The 19,101-nt window shown below is 36.4% G+C and overlaps 2 protein-coding genes across 7 annotated transcripts in view; both read left to right on the top strand.

The window, feature by feature from the left end:
* The window catches only part of mical2b (microtubule associated monooxygenase, calponin and LIM domain containing 2b), a 52,026-nt gene extending 46,687 nt beyond the window's left edge, over positions 1-5,339 (top strand). For all 6 annotated transcript variants that reach the window (XM_026202263.1, XM_026202267.1, XM_026202266.1 and 3 more), the window contains 6 exons: positions 33-103; positions 243-323; positions 459-552; positions 3,141-3,240; positions 3,312-3,385; positions 4,554-5,339. In XM_026202263.1, coding sequence (XP_026058048.1) covers positions 33-103; positions 243-323; positions 459-552; positions 3,141-3,240; positions 3,312-3,385; positions 4,554-4,738 — 605 coding nt within the window. In that variant the 3' untranslated portion in view covers positions 4,739-5,339. The remainder of the gene's footprint in view (positions 1-32; positions 104-242; positions 324-458; positions 553-3,140; positions 3,241-3,311; positions 3,386-4,553) is intronic.
* Positions 5,340-5,932: 593 nt separating this feature from the next.
* parvaa (parvin, alpha a) lies at positions 5,933-19,086 on the top strand. Its single transcript, XM_026202261.1, has 13 exons — positions 5,933-6,201; positions 9,498-9,587; positions 9,687-9,757; positions 9,843-9,945; positions 10,080-10,220; positions 12,704-12,819; positions 13,469-13,527; positions 14,946-14,965; positions 15,553-15,614; positions 15,691-15,759; positions 16,095-16,196; positions 16,572-16,644; positions 18,137-19,086. The coding sequence occupies exons 1-13, from the start codon at positions 6,066-6,068 to the stop codon at positions 18,211-18,213; spliced, it is 1,119 nt and encodes a 372-aa protein (XP_026058046.1). The 5' UTR covers positions 5,933-6,065; the 3' UTR covers positions 18,214-19,086.
* Positions 19,087-19,101: the final 15 nt, after the last annotated feature.

Raw genomic sequence — 19,101 nt, 5'->3', positions numbered from 1 at the left:
TATACATTATTGTTTCGGGGTTGTATCCACAGCGTCTGCTCAGCAACAACAACAGGAGTCCAACTCGTCTAGTGAAGAGGAACAGGAACCAGGCTCACAAAGGGTAAAAGCTCCCCGCTCCTCTTAACGGATCACAACTCATGCTGTTCCAACAATTTGTTCAAATCTTCTACACATTCAAGCACAGAGCCCCGATTTTTAAACTGTCACTTTTTTTTGTTTGTTAACTATTTGCTAAAAAGTCTCACAGTGGCACCTCACAGAAGAAAACAGCTGTGCAACAAACCAAGAGAGATGAACTTCGAAGACTTCACCGGGCTCAGGTAAGACAAGTTTTTAAATGTCATTAAAAGCATTTTTTAGGACATTTTCAGTGGGGGGGTTTTCCTGTAAACTGACCGTAAAGTATATCTCCTTTAGAGACATTGATCTGAATCAAGGTTTATTGTAATTGGCAGGTAATCCAAAGACAGCTGGAGGAAGTTGAGGAGAAGCAGAGAGCTCTGGAGGAGAAAGGTGTGGCTCTGGAGAAGATCCTCAGAGGAGAAACTGGTACGGCACATTCTAACACAGTCACACGTTATTACATCTGGAAATATTTGATTTAAAGTAACTCATTATCAGTCCCATTGTCCTCACATGTTGCCCCGTCTCCACCCACTCACTCTGTGATGGTGATATGATTATTTAAAGGGGTGTTATGACACTTACAGCTTTTGTCAGTTGCTGACGGCTATGTGAATGAAGCGCACAATGCTGTTGCCCCATCAAGCGTGCAAACTTGAGAAATATTTAGCCATAGGGAATGAGATTTCACGTCCTTATTTCCAAGAACTTGTTCTTAAATTGTGAAAGTGAAGTGACATTCAGCCAAGTATGGTGACCCATACTCAGAATTTGTGCTCTGCATTTAACCCATCCGAAATGCACACACACAGAGCAGTGAACACACACACATACACACACTGTGAGCTCACACCCGGAGCAGTGGGCAGCCATTTATGCTGCGGCGCCCGGGGAGCAGTTGGGGGTTCGATGCCTTGCTGAAGGTGGAGAGAGAGCTGTTCATGCACTACCCCCTCCCACAATTCCGTCCGGCCCGAGACTAGAACTCACAACCCTTCGATTGGGAGTCCAACGCTCTAACCATTAGGCCATGACTTCCCGTCATTATTATATCATTATATATATATTTTTTTTACCCTGTTTATTTCATGTCACACAGGAAGTCACAGGTAGTGACTTGACAGGGTGCTCTACGTTCACACCAAGCATGATAACTATAAAGATCACGATGTTGTCTGTTTATTCTCAGCTCATTATAGCAGGATGGATTCTGATTGGCTGTCAATGTTTGTATCGTTCATCAGCTGTAAAAAAAATCATTCTAAAAGTGATTCCAACAATATCGTTTCTCTGTGCCTTTATCATCATAGTTGTGATGTGGACTGTGATGTGCTATTCTTTAATATTGAGAATGATTTTTAGAACTATATCTTTATCAATATTTTATACTTTATAGTTATCGTTCTTGGTGTGAACGGGGCTTTACAAACAATAAGGTCTTTTTTTAATTCGGTCTATATATATATATATATATTTTCTTTTTTATTTCTTTTTTATTTTGTATATTTTATTGTATGAAATCTGTATTGTCAATGCATTGTTCTTGTCCACAGAAAGATTTTGACCTACATCAGAACTAACCCCTGGATCCATATGGCGTGTACACAAAGAAAACCTGCAAATAAGCCGCTGTCTTATTGTTTGACTTTTTTTAGAGGGGGAAATTAGAGATTCAAATAATAGTGATTTGCATTCGAACTAAATGGCCATTTAGAGTCAAAATTATGTTGAAATGACTGCAGAGGTAATGGCTTCTGTAAATAGACCGAGAAAGGGAAAAGTGCCTCCGAAATGAGCTGAAAATGTGATGTTTCATTATTTTGGTGAATGTTGATCTACGTTGGGATTATTAAAGGCAACAAGTCTTTCCGAATGAAAAATGGCAAATCGCAGCAGCCTTTCAACATACTGCATAATGAGTTTATAATCATATTTTGAAAGCGCTAAGCTCTAATTATAAGGACTAAATTGAATTTTAACATCTACTATATATTCACTTCTGCTTCCTCAGAAATTCCTCTTTTGACGTCCTAAAACCAAGACGGGCATTGGTGGCATTAAAAAACCAAATGAAACTACTAGGAAAAGCAAAGATGAAACTTTTGCTTCTAGATTTATCGTTGAAGGCTGCCACAGCATTAATGCATAAAGGAAGACACTGCATTGCTTTAAGTGTGTCATGTGACATCTTTTTCCTGGCCTTGTTTCGTCAATGTACCTCTCTCTTTCACAATGCTGCAAGGATGCAGGCGGTAGAGAAGACGTCCCTTTTGTGAAGTGGACAGCAAGGATACAGTGTGTCTTCTATCAACAGACTTCACTGAGGGCAGCAGAATGCTATTAATAAATACATGGGGGCAAATCTTTTGTGACGGTGCACTTTGACCTGCCAGAATCCATTGTTTGGCATGTTTATGAGTCTGTGTGTGGATAATTGTATTAAGATGAGGGGCTGTGGGGTGCGCTTTTTTGTTGAATAGGTTCTTTGTTAACTGACATTTGCGGCCTCCAAATGGATAGAGAGTTGGAGTATGTAGAAGACAATGCTCTGAAACTGTCAATGTGGGAGACTCGAACATTGTGGCACTGTGGGAGACTATTAGCCAAATAATAGTAGTATTTGGCTTTCGTTTGACTTGAAGTATTCAACATGGTCCTAAAATTTTTATTTTGTAGATTTGAATAACTAATAAGCATGAGGTTTCCACAGTCACGGGAAATTGCATTTTATTTTATTTTGTTTGATTTTATTAGTAAGTTTATATACTTTTTTAAAAAAAAAAATTCAGTTTACAGTTTCAATTTTACTTTTATTTTGTAATAATCACATAATATTAAAAGTCATTACTAATAGTGGATGTTTTTCAGTAGCAGTTGATTCACATTGTACACTGTAGATCAAATGTTTAGGACCAAGTTTATTCAAATCTGACACCATCACATGGTTGAGTCACATTAGTTGTGTTATAGATTTCAGTGTTCCGTAAATTTAGCGTGTTATGTCGTTTCCACAGGCGATGACTCCACAGATGAAACCACACTACTGCAAACCTGGTTCAAACTGGTCCTGGAGAAGAACAAACTGTCACGTTATGAGTCTGAACTCATGATCTTGTAAGTCCTGTGACTCTTTTAATTAAAGTTTTGAAGTTTTATACGTGTCTTACACATGCTCTTGTCTCTAGTGCTCAAGAACTGGAGTTGGAGGACACTCAAAGTCGGCTACAGCGAGACCTGAGACGACGAATGGCCACTGAAGGTGAGTTTGGAATTATGTACAAAACTGGTCAAAAGTTTGGAATAATTAAAATTATTAGTATTTATAAGTCTATGTTAACAAAATCTGCATTTATTTGATCAAAAAAAGTAGAACCGTAGTTTTGTAAAAATATTGTCAATTTAAAATAACTGTTTTTATATGAATATATTTGAATCTGTTATTTAAGTTTTATATTTGGTCAATTATTAATAGTATTTATTATTTTTATTGTCAACGTTGAATACAGTTTTTGCAGCTTCATTTTTTTTTGTGGAAACCGTACAACAATTATTGTTCAGGATTTTATGAAGAATAGTCAGAAGAACAGTATAGATTTGAAATAGAAATCTTATGAAATATTCTAAAATATTTTGATTAATGTGAACCAAATCCGCATATTAGAATAATTTCTGAAGGATCACGTGACACTGACTACTGAAGTAATGATGCTGAAAATTCAGCTTTGCATCACAGGAATAAATTACATGATAAAATATATTCAAATAGATAATGGTTGTTTTAAATTGTCATAATATTTCACAATATTGCTGTATTTTTTTTATCAAATAAATGCAACCTTGTTTAAAAAAACGTAAAATAAAATTGTTTTAATTATTTCAAACTTTAGACAGATATTATAGAGATATAGCACCGTAAAAAGGGTGGTTACAGACCTGATCTAATAACTGGAAAGTTGTCATCGTGGATGTATTGCTCATTAAATGTAAAACCATTTAGGTCTGTGGACCACCTTTTCAAATATCGAATCTGATATTGGATTGGATAATTGGTTGTTAGTGATACAATATTGTAAGCGGTGGTGCATTTACTTGTGAACAGGAATTGATAGCTGCTGAGGAAGGTGATGGTGTCTTCATTTGCAAGTCAATGGTTGGTCCCTCAGCCTCCGGCAAGCACAAGTTTATTTTAGTTCTTGATGGTGGTGACACTCACTCTTTACCAGTGAGACACACGCAGAGTTAAGCCTGCGACACAGAGGTGTCACTGTGTAATACCTGCTTATGGTGTCATGCTCATAATACAACATATTTGATGTTATTCAAAGTGATTAAACCTTGTTACGTGATCAAAATGGAAAGTTATGTGGACAATTTTACTGACCTTCTTACTGACAATAGGCCTCTCTTTGTATTCCCTCCATTTCTAGACCGTGAGAAGAGTGCGAGCGAGCTGACGGAGGAGCAGAGCCTGCTGGCAGAGATCATGAAGGTGGTGGAGAAAAGAGACACACTGGTGAGTCTGCTGGAGGAGCAACGGCTGAAGGAGAAAGCCGAGGACAGAGATCTGGAGAGTATGATCCTGTCCAGAGGCTATCGGTTTCACTGGACCTGAACTTCTCACACTGGATGAAGAGCTGCTGTAGTGACCTACTGTACAAGAAGAACTACTTCAGACTGAGAGAGCCTTATTTGAGGATCTTGAACAAACCGGAACAACTGAATGCCTTGAAAGTTCTTAAAAAGAAATAAACCAAAAACCAATCACGTGCCTCTTTATTAACTGAAAATGATGAATGTTAGATTTCAAAACACAGGTTGCACAGCCACAGAGGTGAGAGGATTGACTGCAAATGTTCACACTTGAGCAATGATATCTCTATAGTTAGTTAAAGATTGTTTTTTTTTTTTTCTTGGGACTTGTTTGATTTCTCTTCCTGTTTTGTTGAAACCCTTAATGGATGTTTGTTCTGTTCTTTAGTAAATATTTCAATAGAGGCAGTGATGAAGTGTGTCTGTTGAGTATCTGTTTGTTTCTTAGTCTTGCAATGAACATGATATCTTAAGTGAACTTAAATTGCCGCTCTCTCTAAAGTAAAACCAAATATCATTGTTTCAAGAATCAAGATGATGTATAAAGGGCTCTGGATTTATTTTAGTCTGTCTGTTCCCTTGTGTAATTTATTTAAAAAATATTAAAACAATGAGTGGACTCTGATTATCTCCAGAAAACTTTCTTAAGGTTAAATATGAATTTGAATGTCTAATTTCAATAAATGTACACATACTAACGCTGAAAATCATTTCAAAATACTGTTATAAGTTTCATAATATTTAATAAGATTCTCTATATTATAAAATAAAAACAGTATACTATAAAATACTGCTTTTTACATATGAATTTTTAAATGTTTAGCCTCTATGTGTGTGTATGTGTGTGTATATATATATATATATATATGTATATGTAAGTAACACTGATATATTTTTAAATGTGTGTATAAATAATACAAGTTTAAAAAATTCTTTAGAATATTCATATTTGAAAATTATTCAAATATTACATTTTCCTTTTTTTATGTCAATATTAAATAGTATTAAAAAGCTAGTTTAAGCAATTCGGTCAAAGTCCGTCATTTTCATTTTGTTTATTTATTTAGGCTATTTGTTTGTTTGCATGAATTGTTCTTCGTTCGGCACTTCATTTCTCACGGCAGTAACGTTCCTAATAAAATTGTCTTTAGCTCACTACGAATAACTTTCTGAACCGTGTCCCTTTGGAAAAGAGGGTGGGATCAAAGGATAAGGGAAGCTCGTGTGAAGGCTGGGCAAATAGCTGGAATTCCGTTTCCGTTCCTGTTCCTGGGATTTTAATCACTCCCTCGGCGGGGGAAATATCATAGTATTTACACTTTTCTGTCCTTTATTGTTTGTTTGAACCGATGGCGTCTTCCCCGCAGAAATCTCCGTCCTCTCCAAAGTCACCAACTCCAAAGTCTCCGTCTTCCAGAAAGAAAGATGACTCATTTCTGGGAAAACTTGGTGGGACTCTCGCCAGGAGAAAAAAGGCGAAAGAAGGTAGCGATTGAGATTAAAACGCTTTATTTTGCACGTTCTAAATATTAAAGAAACGAATTAACGTTAGTCATGACAGTTTTGATCTGAAGTCGCTAACGTACATAACTTCTTCAGAAGTCTGGATAATTCCCTCCTCCAACTGTATGCGCGCAGCCGCGCAGTAATACGTGTATTAACACTGCTAGCTTCTCTGTTCCTCATAAATACTTTAAACCCCGAAAAAGAAACGATAGCTGGTGTTTATAAGTGTTTAAAAATGTGATGTTTACATTACAACGTTTGTGAACCTTTCTAGCGATGTTCGATTCCGCGACGAATCGTTCTTTTGAGTCGGTTCTTTTTTTTATTTTTATAAACCACCTTAGGAAAACGGTCAGTGCGATTCGTTCACGAATCAGAGCGAATCGTTCCTTACGTTTCTCCAACTCAATTGAATCGACTCATTGAATCGAGAACCGTTTCTTTTGAGTCGGATCTAGTGCTCATGTTATTTGACAAATGAGTTGAAAATAAAAAGAGAAAGGCAAGCAGTAGAAACATTACAAATTAACGTACCATAAAAATGTAATGGATTTTCTTCATTAAAGGGATAGTTGGCCCCAAATTAAAATTGTCATCATTCAATCACCCTTAAGTTGTTCCAAACCTCATCTGTTGAGCACAAAAGAAGATATTTTGAAGAATGTTAGTTACCAAACATTTGAATGACATTAATGAACACGATTGTAACCTCAGAAACGTGTCACAGCCATGAATAGCAGTTCAGTTGTGATTTTACCTTTTTAGTTATTAAGAGATTTCTTTGTGCTCCATTTTGGCAAGTAGCACTTTAAAGTATGCACCCTGGAGGCATGATTATACAAATCTTTCCAAGTGTTGAACCACACCTAAAAATGTCTGAATCATCACATAATTCTGACAGTCGTTTATAGACCTCAAATCACACGCTGGCTGGCACATTTAAAACTGTTCTTGAGCGCTGAATTAAGCTCACAGCCAGCTCTAGCAGTGCTCTTCTAACCATGTAAGGCATTGTTTCTGAATGAGGCTTAAGATTGTACAGGAATGAGAGTCATCTCAGCCTTAAAACAAGAAAGGCTGCGGCTCTAGGCTACAATACCAAATAATCCTGACAAGTTGAAGTGATCCTTAACAAATAAAAATATATTAGTCTTGTTGTTGTCTTATCCGGGATAAGTAAACTAGGCAGTGTGCCGCTGCAGATTACATTGGAGTGTTTCTTCTGAGTTTGCACGATTCCCAGAGTGCACTTCTGCAATGATTGCGTGGCACCCATCAGCACTCGCAAGGCTGAATTAGAGGAAAAAGCAGCTGAGCCTTCTGATACTCTGACTGTCTAATTCTCCGTCTCCTGTTTGATGAAGAATATTTTGTGGCTTGTACCCAGGAGGCAGTGCATTTTATGATTATTGCTTTCGTTCCACAATTGGCAATATGAATTAAAAGGATGCAGGATGACTATCACTTAAAAGGTCATTCCTGTCATTCCTTCATGTCATTTCAAACCTATTTAGTGTTATTTTTGTCCTTTGAATTAAAAAATAAATAAATAAGAATTTAGCTTTTTATGTAGCTCTTTTCAAGCAGAATCTGCTGGTGGAGTTGTAGGTAGCTGGACAATTTCTGAATTGTTTAAATTGTTTCGCATCCATCCAGTCACCCATGTTAACCTTAGCACTCACCCTGGTACAAGATACATGAGGTCTTAATCGTGCCGTTGCATTGTATGCGCCCCCACGTCAGTGAGAAGAAGCAGCGGGAGAGCAGCTGCGCGTGAGGTCGAGAGGGTGTTGATTAATAGGATATCGTCCTCCATGGGCGGCCTCTGGAATCCTGCACAGGATGTTCGCATCCCCGTAATCAGCGCTGTAGACGGCGATGCATGCTGGGTTGCGGTGGGAGCGAAGGGCTGGGGTGTTTCTCTGAGGATGTTGAGAATGTTGATGCATTGAAGTTCTTCTAAAGTCTAATAAATATATGCATTTTTACAATTTCTGCTGAAAATGTAAACTCTGATGCTAGGTTGTTGTGGGTGGTTTGCCAGGGTGTTGCTACTTGCTGTGTGGTTGCCAAGGTGTTTTTGGTTTTTGTGGTGGTTGCTTACTTGGCCAAGCGATTTAAAAAAAAAAAAAAAAAAAAGTAAACCATCTGATGTCTCTGATACTTTGGGGGCTAAATATTGTTCATAGCACAAACATTAATAAAATGTAATTACTTAATATTTAATTTAACATTTATAAATAAAATGTAATATATTTTAATGTTTTTATTTACATATTTTTTTTTAATTAAAAGTTTGAGTTCAGTAAGAATATTATTTTTATTTATTTATTTATTAAACAATTTTGATCACACTTTATTTTAAGGTCCAATTCACCCTACAAACAAATCATTAACTATGTCTTTTGCACCAAACTCCTAATTTGCTGCTTATTAATAGTTAGTAAGTTTAGGGATTGGGTAGGATTAGGGATTGAGTCATTCAAAAGATATGCTTAAGTACTAATAAACAGTCAAATATGTTATTGATAGGGATGCTATTAAGCAACTAGTTAATAATGAGAATGTGTCCCTATACTAAAGAGTTACCCAAGTTTCTTATTCTCACCAAGACTCAATTTATTTGATCAAGCATGCAATAAAAACTGGGAAATATTTCTAACTTTATTATAATTGTTTTTTAACTTAATACCTTTTCAAATGTAATCTGTCATTCTAAAGTGCTGATTTGGAAGCATTTCTTATCAGTATCAGTGCTTAAAACAATGTCGTTTTGAAAAAGTAATAGTTTTGTGGAAACGGTGAAACTTTTTTTTTTTTACTACTTTGAGTAGTTCACATTCCAAGTTCAAAAGAACATTTATTTGAAATACATTTTTAACATTAGAAATGTCTTTACTGTATTTACTGTCAGTTTTGTTTCATTTAATGAGTACATGCTGAAATGTATTAGTAGTATTGTATACTAATATTCACTTTCAATCTAAAATATGGCAGGTAACAAGTAAAACGGCTTGTAAATGGTTTTTCATATTGACTTTAAGTTTGGGAAGTTAAAAGGATCCTTAACCCTAACTAAGTGTAGTAAAAGAGATGCTTCTCCACAGCACTCATCAGAATCTAACAAGGCAAATGAACATATGGTCAACCATTTGTATAACCGCAAAAATATGAAGGTGAAAAAACCCTACTCAATTTCTTTTCTTTTGTTTCTTCTTCTTTTTGATTCAGAAATAATTTGTCATCTCTCACCCAATGTGTCCTGTATCCCATAGTATCTGAGCTGCAGGAGGAGGGGATGAACGCCATTAATCTCCCCCTGAGTCCCACACCTTTTGAGCTTCATCCTGAGGACATCATGCTAGGCAGGTGAACCCGTAGCCTCATTATTCAATTGATGCTCGCTCAGGTTAATAATATGCTCTTACACCTTCCTCCTGCCTGTCTCTTTCTCTTCTTCACAGAGGAAAATGAAGTCCGCACCATGGTGGACCCCAACTCAAAAAATGACCCAAAACTCCAGGAACTCATGAAGGTCTGTGTTTAAAACCAAAAATGTCAATTCTATCATTATATGTTCACCCACATGTCGTTTCAAACCATGATTATACCCAAATTAGGTGCTCATTGACTGGATCAACGATGTTCTGGTTGGTGAAAGGATCATCGTGAAGGACCTGGCTGAAGATCTCTATGATGGGCAGGTTCTCCAGAAGCTCTTTGGTAAAGCATCTTTTTTTAGTTTACAATGTGGCTATTGGATCGATCTGACTAGAAAACTCTACCCAAACTCCTCAAGATCTTCTCCATTCTCCATTTTCTCGATTCTAATTTGCCCTTGTGTTTCCATCCCCTAGAAAAGCTTGAAGGTGAGAAGCTGAATGTTGCAGAGGTGACCCAATCTGAGATTGCCCAGAAACAAAAGTTGCAGACGGTCCTGGAGAGGATCAATGACGCTCTGAAGGTCTCCACCAGGAGCATCAAGTGGAACGTTGACTGTAGGTCCCTACAGCTCCAGCATGAGACATTCAAAAGCTCCTAAATAAGACAAGTGTTATGCACTGTTAAACATGGGCTTGTATTGGCCAGTGAGTCTTAAAGTGTCTATTTAGACATGCAGTGGTGCACAAAACAGCAAAGTAACGTTTGTTTAAAACAGTATTGATGGGTGTTTCTCATGGCTTAGAGCTTCAAAGGCTTGGAAAACACTTAAGGCGATGTAACGGTGTCTTTTAGTGGATTTCAATCGCTTCACTTATGTGGAAGAGACACTAAAGAGATTAAGGTCATTTTGTTGTGTTTTATGAGGCAGAGATTTATGCATTATTGATTTTTGTATTAAATGGAGGCGAACATCAATCCTATGTCCTTAAAGAACACTCCACTTTTTTTGAAAATAGGCAAATTTTCCAACTCCCCTAGAGTTAAACAGTTGAGTTTTACCTTTTTTTAATCCATTCAGCCAAACTCTCTTGGTCTGGCGGTAGCACTTTTAGCTTAAGGCTGGTTCACACGGCAGGATAATTAGACCGATTTTAGCCCCGATTCACCCCTTCCGACAATTTTAGGATGCTCCGATTATCGTAAAATAATCTGATCAAATATTCCTGCCGTGTGTGGTGTGTTAAGACTGCTCTCCTCTGCTCGGAAGAATGTCGGGACCGCTCCGATCTCAAATCGGGGATATCCAACATGTTGGATTTATTTGGCCCGATTTCTTCTCGTTTGTGGTGTCCCCCGAGGACAAACAATCACGCAGCCTGTGGACTGTGGGTGTAGCCAATCAGAAAGCGAGGTGACGAGGCAGTGATAGTACCGGGAAACAAAATCAAAACAGCCGGCGTATATAATATAACAAATACAAATAAAGTCGATGGGCATAACTACATCCACAACTGCAGTCCACCAGAGTACAAACGAATATATGAACGTTTATTTCAACGGTTATTAATCTGTGTAGTACGTAACAACATTTCTATGAGATAAAACAACAACTTATCTCCATATTATGATATAGCAAGTATAGTCCATGCTCGCGTTGTCTCCACCTCTTTGACCATCGCCTTTTCTTGTTTTTCTTATGTTTTTTCCCGTTAAAAACAAAGCACAAACTATGACCACTGCATCCTCTTCGTCCGCCATGATTGTTTACTCTAAAGTTACGTTTGATCTCGAGGGATTTTGCGAGATTTCCAGTCTGACCTGGGAATGCTCGGGAGTCAAATCGGTTCGTGTGTGATGTGTTGATTTTGCCGTGTGGCTGCACACCACACACGGAACGACCAAAACTGTTAGATCCGTGATTTTTTATCGCTGTGTGTGGGGTCTCTCATATTTGGAAAATCGGCCGACAATTTTAAAATCGTCCCGTGTGAACCAGGCCTTAGTTTAGCTTAGCATAGATCACTGAATCTGATTAGACCGTTAGCATCTCGCTCAAAATTGACCAAAGAGTTTCTATATTTTTACTATTCAAAACTTGACTCTTCTGTATTTACATCGTGTACTAAGACTGACGGAAAATGAAAAGTTGTGATTTTCTAGGATGATTTTGCTAGGAACTATACACTCATTCCGGCGTAATGATCAAGGAACTTTGTTGCCGTGCCACGGGTGCAGCAGGCGCAGTGATATATCCCGCAGCGCCTGAAAATAGTCCCTAGCAACTCTGCTACCAGCAACTCAACTACAAAACTAAACTGTAAAAAAAATAAATCTGTAAAATATAGCCGTGGTTGCCAGAATTATACCGTAAAAAATTAATTAACAACGTTTTAGATTTTACGATTTTACCTTAAATGTACAGTTTGATACCGTAATTTAATGTTAATATATTAACTTATTGAAGTACTAAACCTCGTACCTTTGTAATATACTGGTAACCACCAAAAGCAGGTGGTGATGAGAAAGTCACGTGATGAAACAAAGCCCATCACAAGCAGAATTTAAATAATAAGATGCATAGAAGGTGCACACTGTCATTCACACAAGCACTAAACACCATCAAGGGGTGAGACTTATTAAACTGAAATATGCAATGAACATTAATTTAACAACATTATATGTAACATACAACCCTAATAATCATAAAACATAAGAAGAAATAAGAACAAACTGCTATTTAAAAAAAAAACATAAAATAAAAATAAATTTTGAAATACAGTGCAGAGAGTTCTGGGGACTTCAGTTTACGGTTTTCCCTGTAATTTTGACAGGAAATTGTTAACCATTTAACAGGTTTGTACTGTAGCATTTTCACAGTTTTTTACCGTTAAAGTCATAGTAATTTTTTACAATGTAGCTGGGGACTATTTTCAGGCGCTGCGTAATATCCCTGAGATTTACAGTTACAATTCACAGAGCTGAATTTACATCTCAGCTGGTTTCGTGCTAATACTGGTTTTAATTAATTCAAACAAAACAAGGGAATGTTAATTTTTTCTGCTCTCTCTATCTCTTTTATTTTTTTATTTTTTACTAGCGGTTCATGCTAAGAGCATTGTGGCCATCCTTCACCTGTTGGTGGAGCTGTCACAGCACTTCAGAGCCCCCATTCGCCTCCCTGACCATGTGTCCATTCAGGTGGTTGTGGTCCAGGTACGTACCTCTGCTTTAGACTGTAATGTTCTGTACCTGAGAATAAATCTTTGTTGTTATGATGCTAGGAGTGGATAACATTAAGCGAGTTATATTTGCATTAAAACACTCTGATACACTCGTCAGACAAATTCTCTCATAAATCTCCACAAAATCACACAGAAAGGTTTGATTGTTAATTTTGGCCTACTAATGTTTGTCAATGTGTGTCTTTTGAAGAAAGCAAAACAAGTCTGAAACGGAAATGTAGATGAAAGCTAATTAGCTGTAGTAACTGACGCTAGTTTGTTGGTATTAATGGCATCTGTATTTTGACAATTGTCTTTTTTTTGTTTTTGTTTATTTATTTCTGCTTAACTTTGCCATTGAATCAAATAAAAAAAAGTCAAACTTAGTAACATATATCATATTACATTTTAGTAACCATTTTTAAATGGTATACATTTATGTATCTATTATTAACCATTCGTGTAGGAGAATGCATTTGAAAAATGTTATCTTCATCTTGTTTTTCTCTTGTTGTGCCTGAATTGAGGAACTGTTTTCCCATAACAGATATTTTGATGGGACAAATGATAGCAGTTTATGTCTTCTGGAGATCTCTGGCTTCTGTTCATATTTAATCTGTTCCTTTTTTTCGTTCCTTTAGAAACGAGAGGGCATTCTTCAGTCCCGTCAGGTTATGGAGAAGATCACTGGCAACACAGAGTACGTCAACGGTGCAACCCTAATTTCCAGATGTCACCTCCATATGTTCATAAATGTGCCAATATCAGGGCTTAATAATCTTTTGCACCTTTTGTAATGATTCCTTTCATATGTTTAAATCATTATACGGTAGAGCGCTGATTACAAGATGGCGTTTGGAATAGTTTTTGGTGCTGTTTTGTCACCCTTTTGGGACACACACACACACACACACACATATGTGCACAGCTGACTGTATAGCGGTCCAGCAGGCACCTGGCAGCCCGGGAGATAAGTGTGTGTTTTTGCACGTGTTTGTGGAATACTTCCTGAGGCTGTTATCACACACAGTAGCTGTTGATGCCCAGGCCGATGGCTGGCAGGAGTGATTAGAGAGTGAGGGGGAGGGGGCCTCATGGGGAGGAAGCCCTGTCCAGGGCTGTCCCAGGCTTGCCCGATCGATTTGATCACCCTTCCACAAACCCAAATGGCAGCCGCTTTTTCTGCCTGGCTTTCAATGACCGTAGAATTAATAGAGATAAATTACCCCCCATGTTGTACAGGAGATAAATGAAATGCCTAGCTTGCATTAACTGATTATTAAAATTGTTTAAATTAAAAAAAAAATCTTTTAAAATCCTATATGCTTCACAACATTATAATGTATTTCTATATTCCTATTCAGGGACACAGGATATTCATTTTGAGATTTGCTAAAGATTTCATTTATCAATGTTTTTAAATTAGTGTTTTTGTAGATTAAAGCTGCGGTAGGGAACTTTTGACGCTCTAGCGGTTAATAAACAGAACTGCTTGCGTCTTGCAGAAGAACATCGTAGCCGGAACTACTTCTCTCTGTTTATGTCTATGAAGAATCACAAAGGTACTGGGTTACTCCGCCGCGGTACCCCCGAAACAATCTAAAATAGTCTGAATATAAACTCTTATTATAGGTGCACCCTAGTGATTCAGGACAAGCCAAAAACACATTTTGGAAAATGGATTCATGGTGTACCCGCTTATTATGTTCATTTTTCTACATTTTGAACACAAACAAAGTTACGGACCGCAGCTCTGATTGGTTATTTTTTACCGGGAGCGATGGAGTTTCTGCAAATAGCAATAGGAGCACTGGGAGGAGCCAGAGGAGCTTGATTTTTTTTCACAGATTATCTGTGTCATATTCTACTGTCGGGACATAATGACAGGTTTAATAAATATGTAAAAAATATATTTTTACAAAAGTTACCTACAGCAGCTTTAATATTTACATTTTATAATGGCAGACAATTAAATATTGGATGACAACTGTTGATATTAATGTTACGTGATTATTTTCTGATCACATGCTTATATATGTGTATGTTAGTACTAGGTTCAATCATAAATTAATATTGCAATCATTATTTGAAGTTTTTGGTTGTTGTTGTTGTTCACAGGGCATTATCTGGCAGACATGGTAAGTGTTATTTAATTATAATATTTATTTATTTCAATTTCCATTCCAAAATTCTAACACACTACTGTTGACAAGTTTGGGGTTAGTAAGTTTTTGAAAGAAATTGATTTTATGTTAAATCAAAAGTAGCAGTAAGACATTTAGAATTTTGTATAAGATTTCCAATTCCAATTAATGCAGTTTTTTTTTAGCTTTCTATGTATCAAAGAAAATGTATAAAATTTCCCCCAAAAAAATATTAAACGGCAAGTTAAGAAAAGTGTAAAAATAATACGAAATTTTATTTGAGCGTTATATTAGAATGATTTCTGAAGGCTCATGTGACAGAAAGATGTAGAAATGGCTGCTAAGAATTGAGCTTTGAATAAAAGAGCAATTACAGTTGTACAGTTATTTAAATAATTGATGTTTTTATTGACTTTGATAAAGTAAATGCAGGCCTGGTGAGTATAAGGGTCTTTTTTTTTCAAAAACATTTTCACATTCTCAAAAACGTTCAAAATCTTACCAACCCCAAACTTTTGGACACCAGTATTTACTATTCCTGCAGTTATGTTTCTAATTGCTGGATGTATTATTATATTCAGAGCGTGATGCGTTTGACACCCTGTTTGATCATGCTCCTGACAAGCTGAATGTGGTGAAGAAGGTATGAACGAGCCACAATTGAAGCCCAATAGATATTCTTACACAAGCCTGATCACATATGCATCTGTTTTCTGCAGACTCTAATCACCTTCGTCAACAAACACCTGAATAAACTCAACTTGGAAGTAGCAGAACTGGACACACAGGTAACACATGGGTCAGCTCAATAAATACATTGTGACTGTGGTAAACAACAAATGCTAAGCCCGGATCATCATGTGTTACAGTGATTTTAATAAAATGGTAGCAGCAGCAGAAATATGATAGAAGACCAATAAATTAAGTGAAGTTATGATTCTGTTATTTTATTTATGATACAAACCTGTTTTACTGTGACTGTGCACATTTTTACAATATCAATTTAAGGCCTCCTTGCTGAACAAAAGTAATTTTAGTGTGCCAGAATAATGTTATGTAAATTTGTATCTCTGTTTGGCATCTACAACAGGACTGTGTTGTTCTGACTGAAGTGTGTGTGTAGTTTGCAGATGGTGTGTATCTGGTCCTGCTGATGGGACTTCTGGAAGGATACTTCGTCCCCCTCTACAACTTCTTCCTGACGCCTGAGAATTTTGACCAAAAGGTATGAATTAGCAGTGCGTCTGCGGTTAGCGTGCTTCAGTATGAAAGCCACCCTGGTGTGCTGTGTTGAGTGTCATTGAGAGGGGGTGGTGTTGACAGTCAGCCCAGAGTACAGGCTGCTCACCTGGGTCACATCCAGCAGGCCCGGCCTGTGCCAACTCTATCCGTGTCGCACCAGGATGCATCTGTAATCTGCCTCTGCACAGGAAACGGATAAGTGGGGTGATGTGTAGTCTCCTTTTAATATCCAGTGCTTGTGTGTGGATTTCAGAGATAACCGCTTTAGGTCCATCTACAGTCCAGTTTGGAGAAATCACTCATGCCGTTCTTTGTACTTCAAGGTGTCACAATATGACGGTTTCTTTCTTACCTGCAGGTTCACAATGTGTCTTTCTCCTTTGAGCTGATGCAGGACGGTGGCTTGGAGAGGCCCAAACCCAGGCCTGAGGGTAATTATGGCTTGGTTTGCTCCAAAACCTGTCACTATAATTGTGTGGTTGACAGGCCATTTAGAAAAGATTGGTCTTGTCAGAACTGTACTTGGAGACTTTCCCGATTCGCAAGTGTTGCTCTTTCAGCTTGAATCTACAGTTCTTAAATGTCACATACAAAAGTTTCAGAGATAATTGAAAAATTATTTAAACTTTTTTTTTTTACTTGGCTCGTAAATGTATATTGCATAAAAAGTACAATAATGTTTTATTTTAAATTATTTTATTTTTTACTTTTTATTCATCAAAGAATCAAAGAAAAAAGTATCACCGGGTACAAAATAAATTAAGCCGCATAAGTTTCAATGCTGATAATAAATGTAAATATTCTAAGGATTTCTGAAGGATCATGTGACACTGAAGACTGGCACAGAGATGCTGAATGATGCTGAAAATGCAGTGTTGCGTCACAAAAATAAATTATATTTAGTAAATTAAAATAGATAATCAATATTAGTAATTGCAATCATATATTATTTTTCCTGTATTTTTGATCAAATAAATACAGCCTTGATGAACACAAGACACTCTAAAACATTACAAATATTACTGAACCCAAACTTCTGAGCAGCAGTATAAAAATTATATCTTGTACGCAATTGTCTGTTCTTAAATGGAATTGTCTGTTCTTTTTTTTATTTTATTTTTCAAATCAAAAAGTATTTTTCTTTCTTTGAGAGTAGTTACCGTAGTTGGAAATTTTTCTTTGCTTAAGAATATGTAGTTACCTATTCATTTTAATTCAAGAATACATAGGTCTATTTTCCTTATTTAACAATAGTAAGCAGTTTTCCCGCCTTTTTGAATAATTAATATTTAAGGAGTATGGTTTAATATATAATATATTATTATCATATATTGAATAATAAATATTAATACTTTATTATATATTATTATTATTATTATAGTTATAATTAATACAATATTAAGTCATTATTATCGAAGTAAGATGCTGTTTATAAATACCTTCTGTTAAGAGCTATTTCTATAGCTGAAACAGAAGAGCACTAGAACAACTAGGTCATGGGAAAGCAAGAACTGATGCAAATGTGTTACTTTGGATGGAAGAGTCTGTCATATGCTTAAATTTGAATAAATACTACACAAATACAGCTCTGTGTACACTACTATATATTTATAGTGCTTTACATTGTTCTTTATACTGTGTGTGCATTTGTTTGTGTTTTGCATTGAATGATTATAAGGTTAAAAGTGTGTGTGTGTCTGTGTGTGTTATGCTGTTCAGAGTCCTTGAAGAGTCAGGTGTATTATATAGCATTGCATAAATCCACTTCATGCTTTAAATCAGTCCAAACAAGTACTGCAATTGAAGAAACTGTGCAGTGTATCTGCGTTTCAGCTGCTCAAGAGTTCTTCAGGCCTAGACAGTTGTACCTCTATAAAAGCTATCGCTAAATGAATAATTTTTTGTTCTTCTGTTTTGTTCCAGATATTGTGAATTGTGACCTAAAATCGACACTCCGAGTACTTTACAATCTTTTCACCAGGTACAGACATGTGGAATGAGATAAAACGGGACCGCTATTCCGAGTTTTAATGAGGCTGACAGACAAAACATGCTGTTTTTTTGTTGTGGAGTATTGTACAATACCTTTATATGACTAATAATTTGTCTTAAGTCTTTTTTCTTGTCATCTAGATAGAGGTTAAAACACTAAAGAAAATAACACTATGCATAGAAACGTTTTTGATAACGGCGTTCCATTCCTCAGATGATGCATCAAATGCATAACTTCGCCTTTTACCTGTGGAAATAAATGCAATTAGCAGAAACGTATGAATTCAGAAGTGCTTAAACAGACGTATGAGAGAAAATACCCAGCTCGCAGCCTTGCATTACACATTATATTGTATAAAACACTATATAACCTTGCTTCACAGTATCAGTATCTCTCTTAAAAAAAAATGAATGTTTGACCAAATAATAAGTTTAGTTGTAATGACTTGCTGTTTCAATGCATATCTTAATTTTTGAAGGCTTCGTATTGATTTCTGTGCTAATGTTTTTAGATCTGTCTGCACTTGCATAGCTTATCTGAATCAACCAAAAATGTTTTCCTCACATACTGTTGTCACATAAATCTGGTGCAGATTATTGTTTTGAAGAACTCTGAAAATTAATATCAATTAATTCATAATCTTACATTTTAAAACACAGACTTTTTATCACTATTGGGAAAAAAGATATATTTTAACTTAAAGGCGATTTAAATAGCAGTAGTGCAACTTTTATGTTTGTGGAAATTATGAAAACACTTTTTTTTTTACCATTTTGATGCTATTTCATTGCAGTAGAGTCATCTGTAAAATACAATGTCCATGTTTTATGTCCACCTGAAAAATGTTACCAAATCTACATTAAACGTGGATGATCATCTAGCCCATTGTGATTGT

This window comes from Carassius auratus, chromosome 25 (genome assembly GCF_003368295.1).
Source record: "Carassius auratus strain Wakin chromosome 25, ASM336829v1, whole genome shotgun sequence".
Lineage (NCBI taxonomy): Eukaryota > Metazoa > Chordata > Actinopteri > Cypriniformes > Cyprinidae > Carassius > Carassius auratus.
This window is presented reverse-complemented; position numbering and strand designations above follow the sequence as displayed.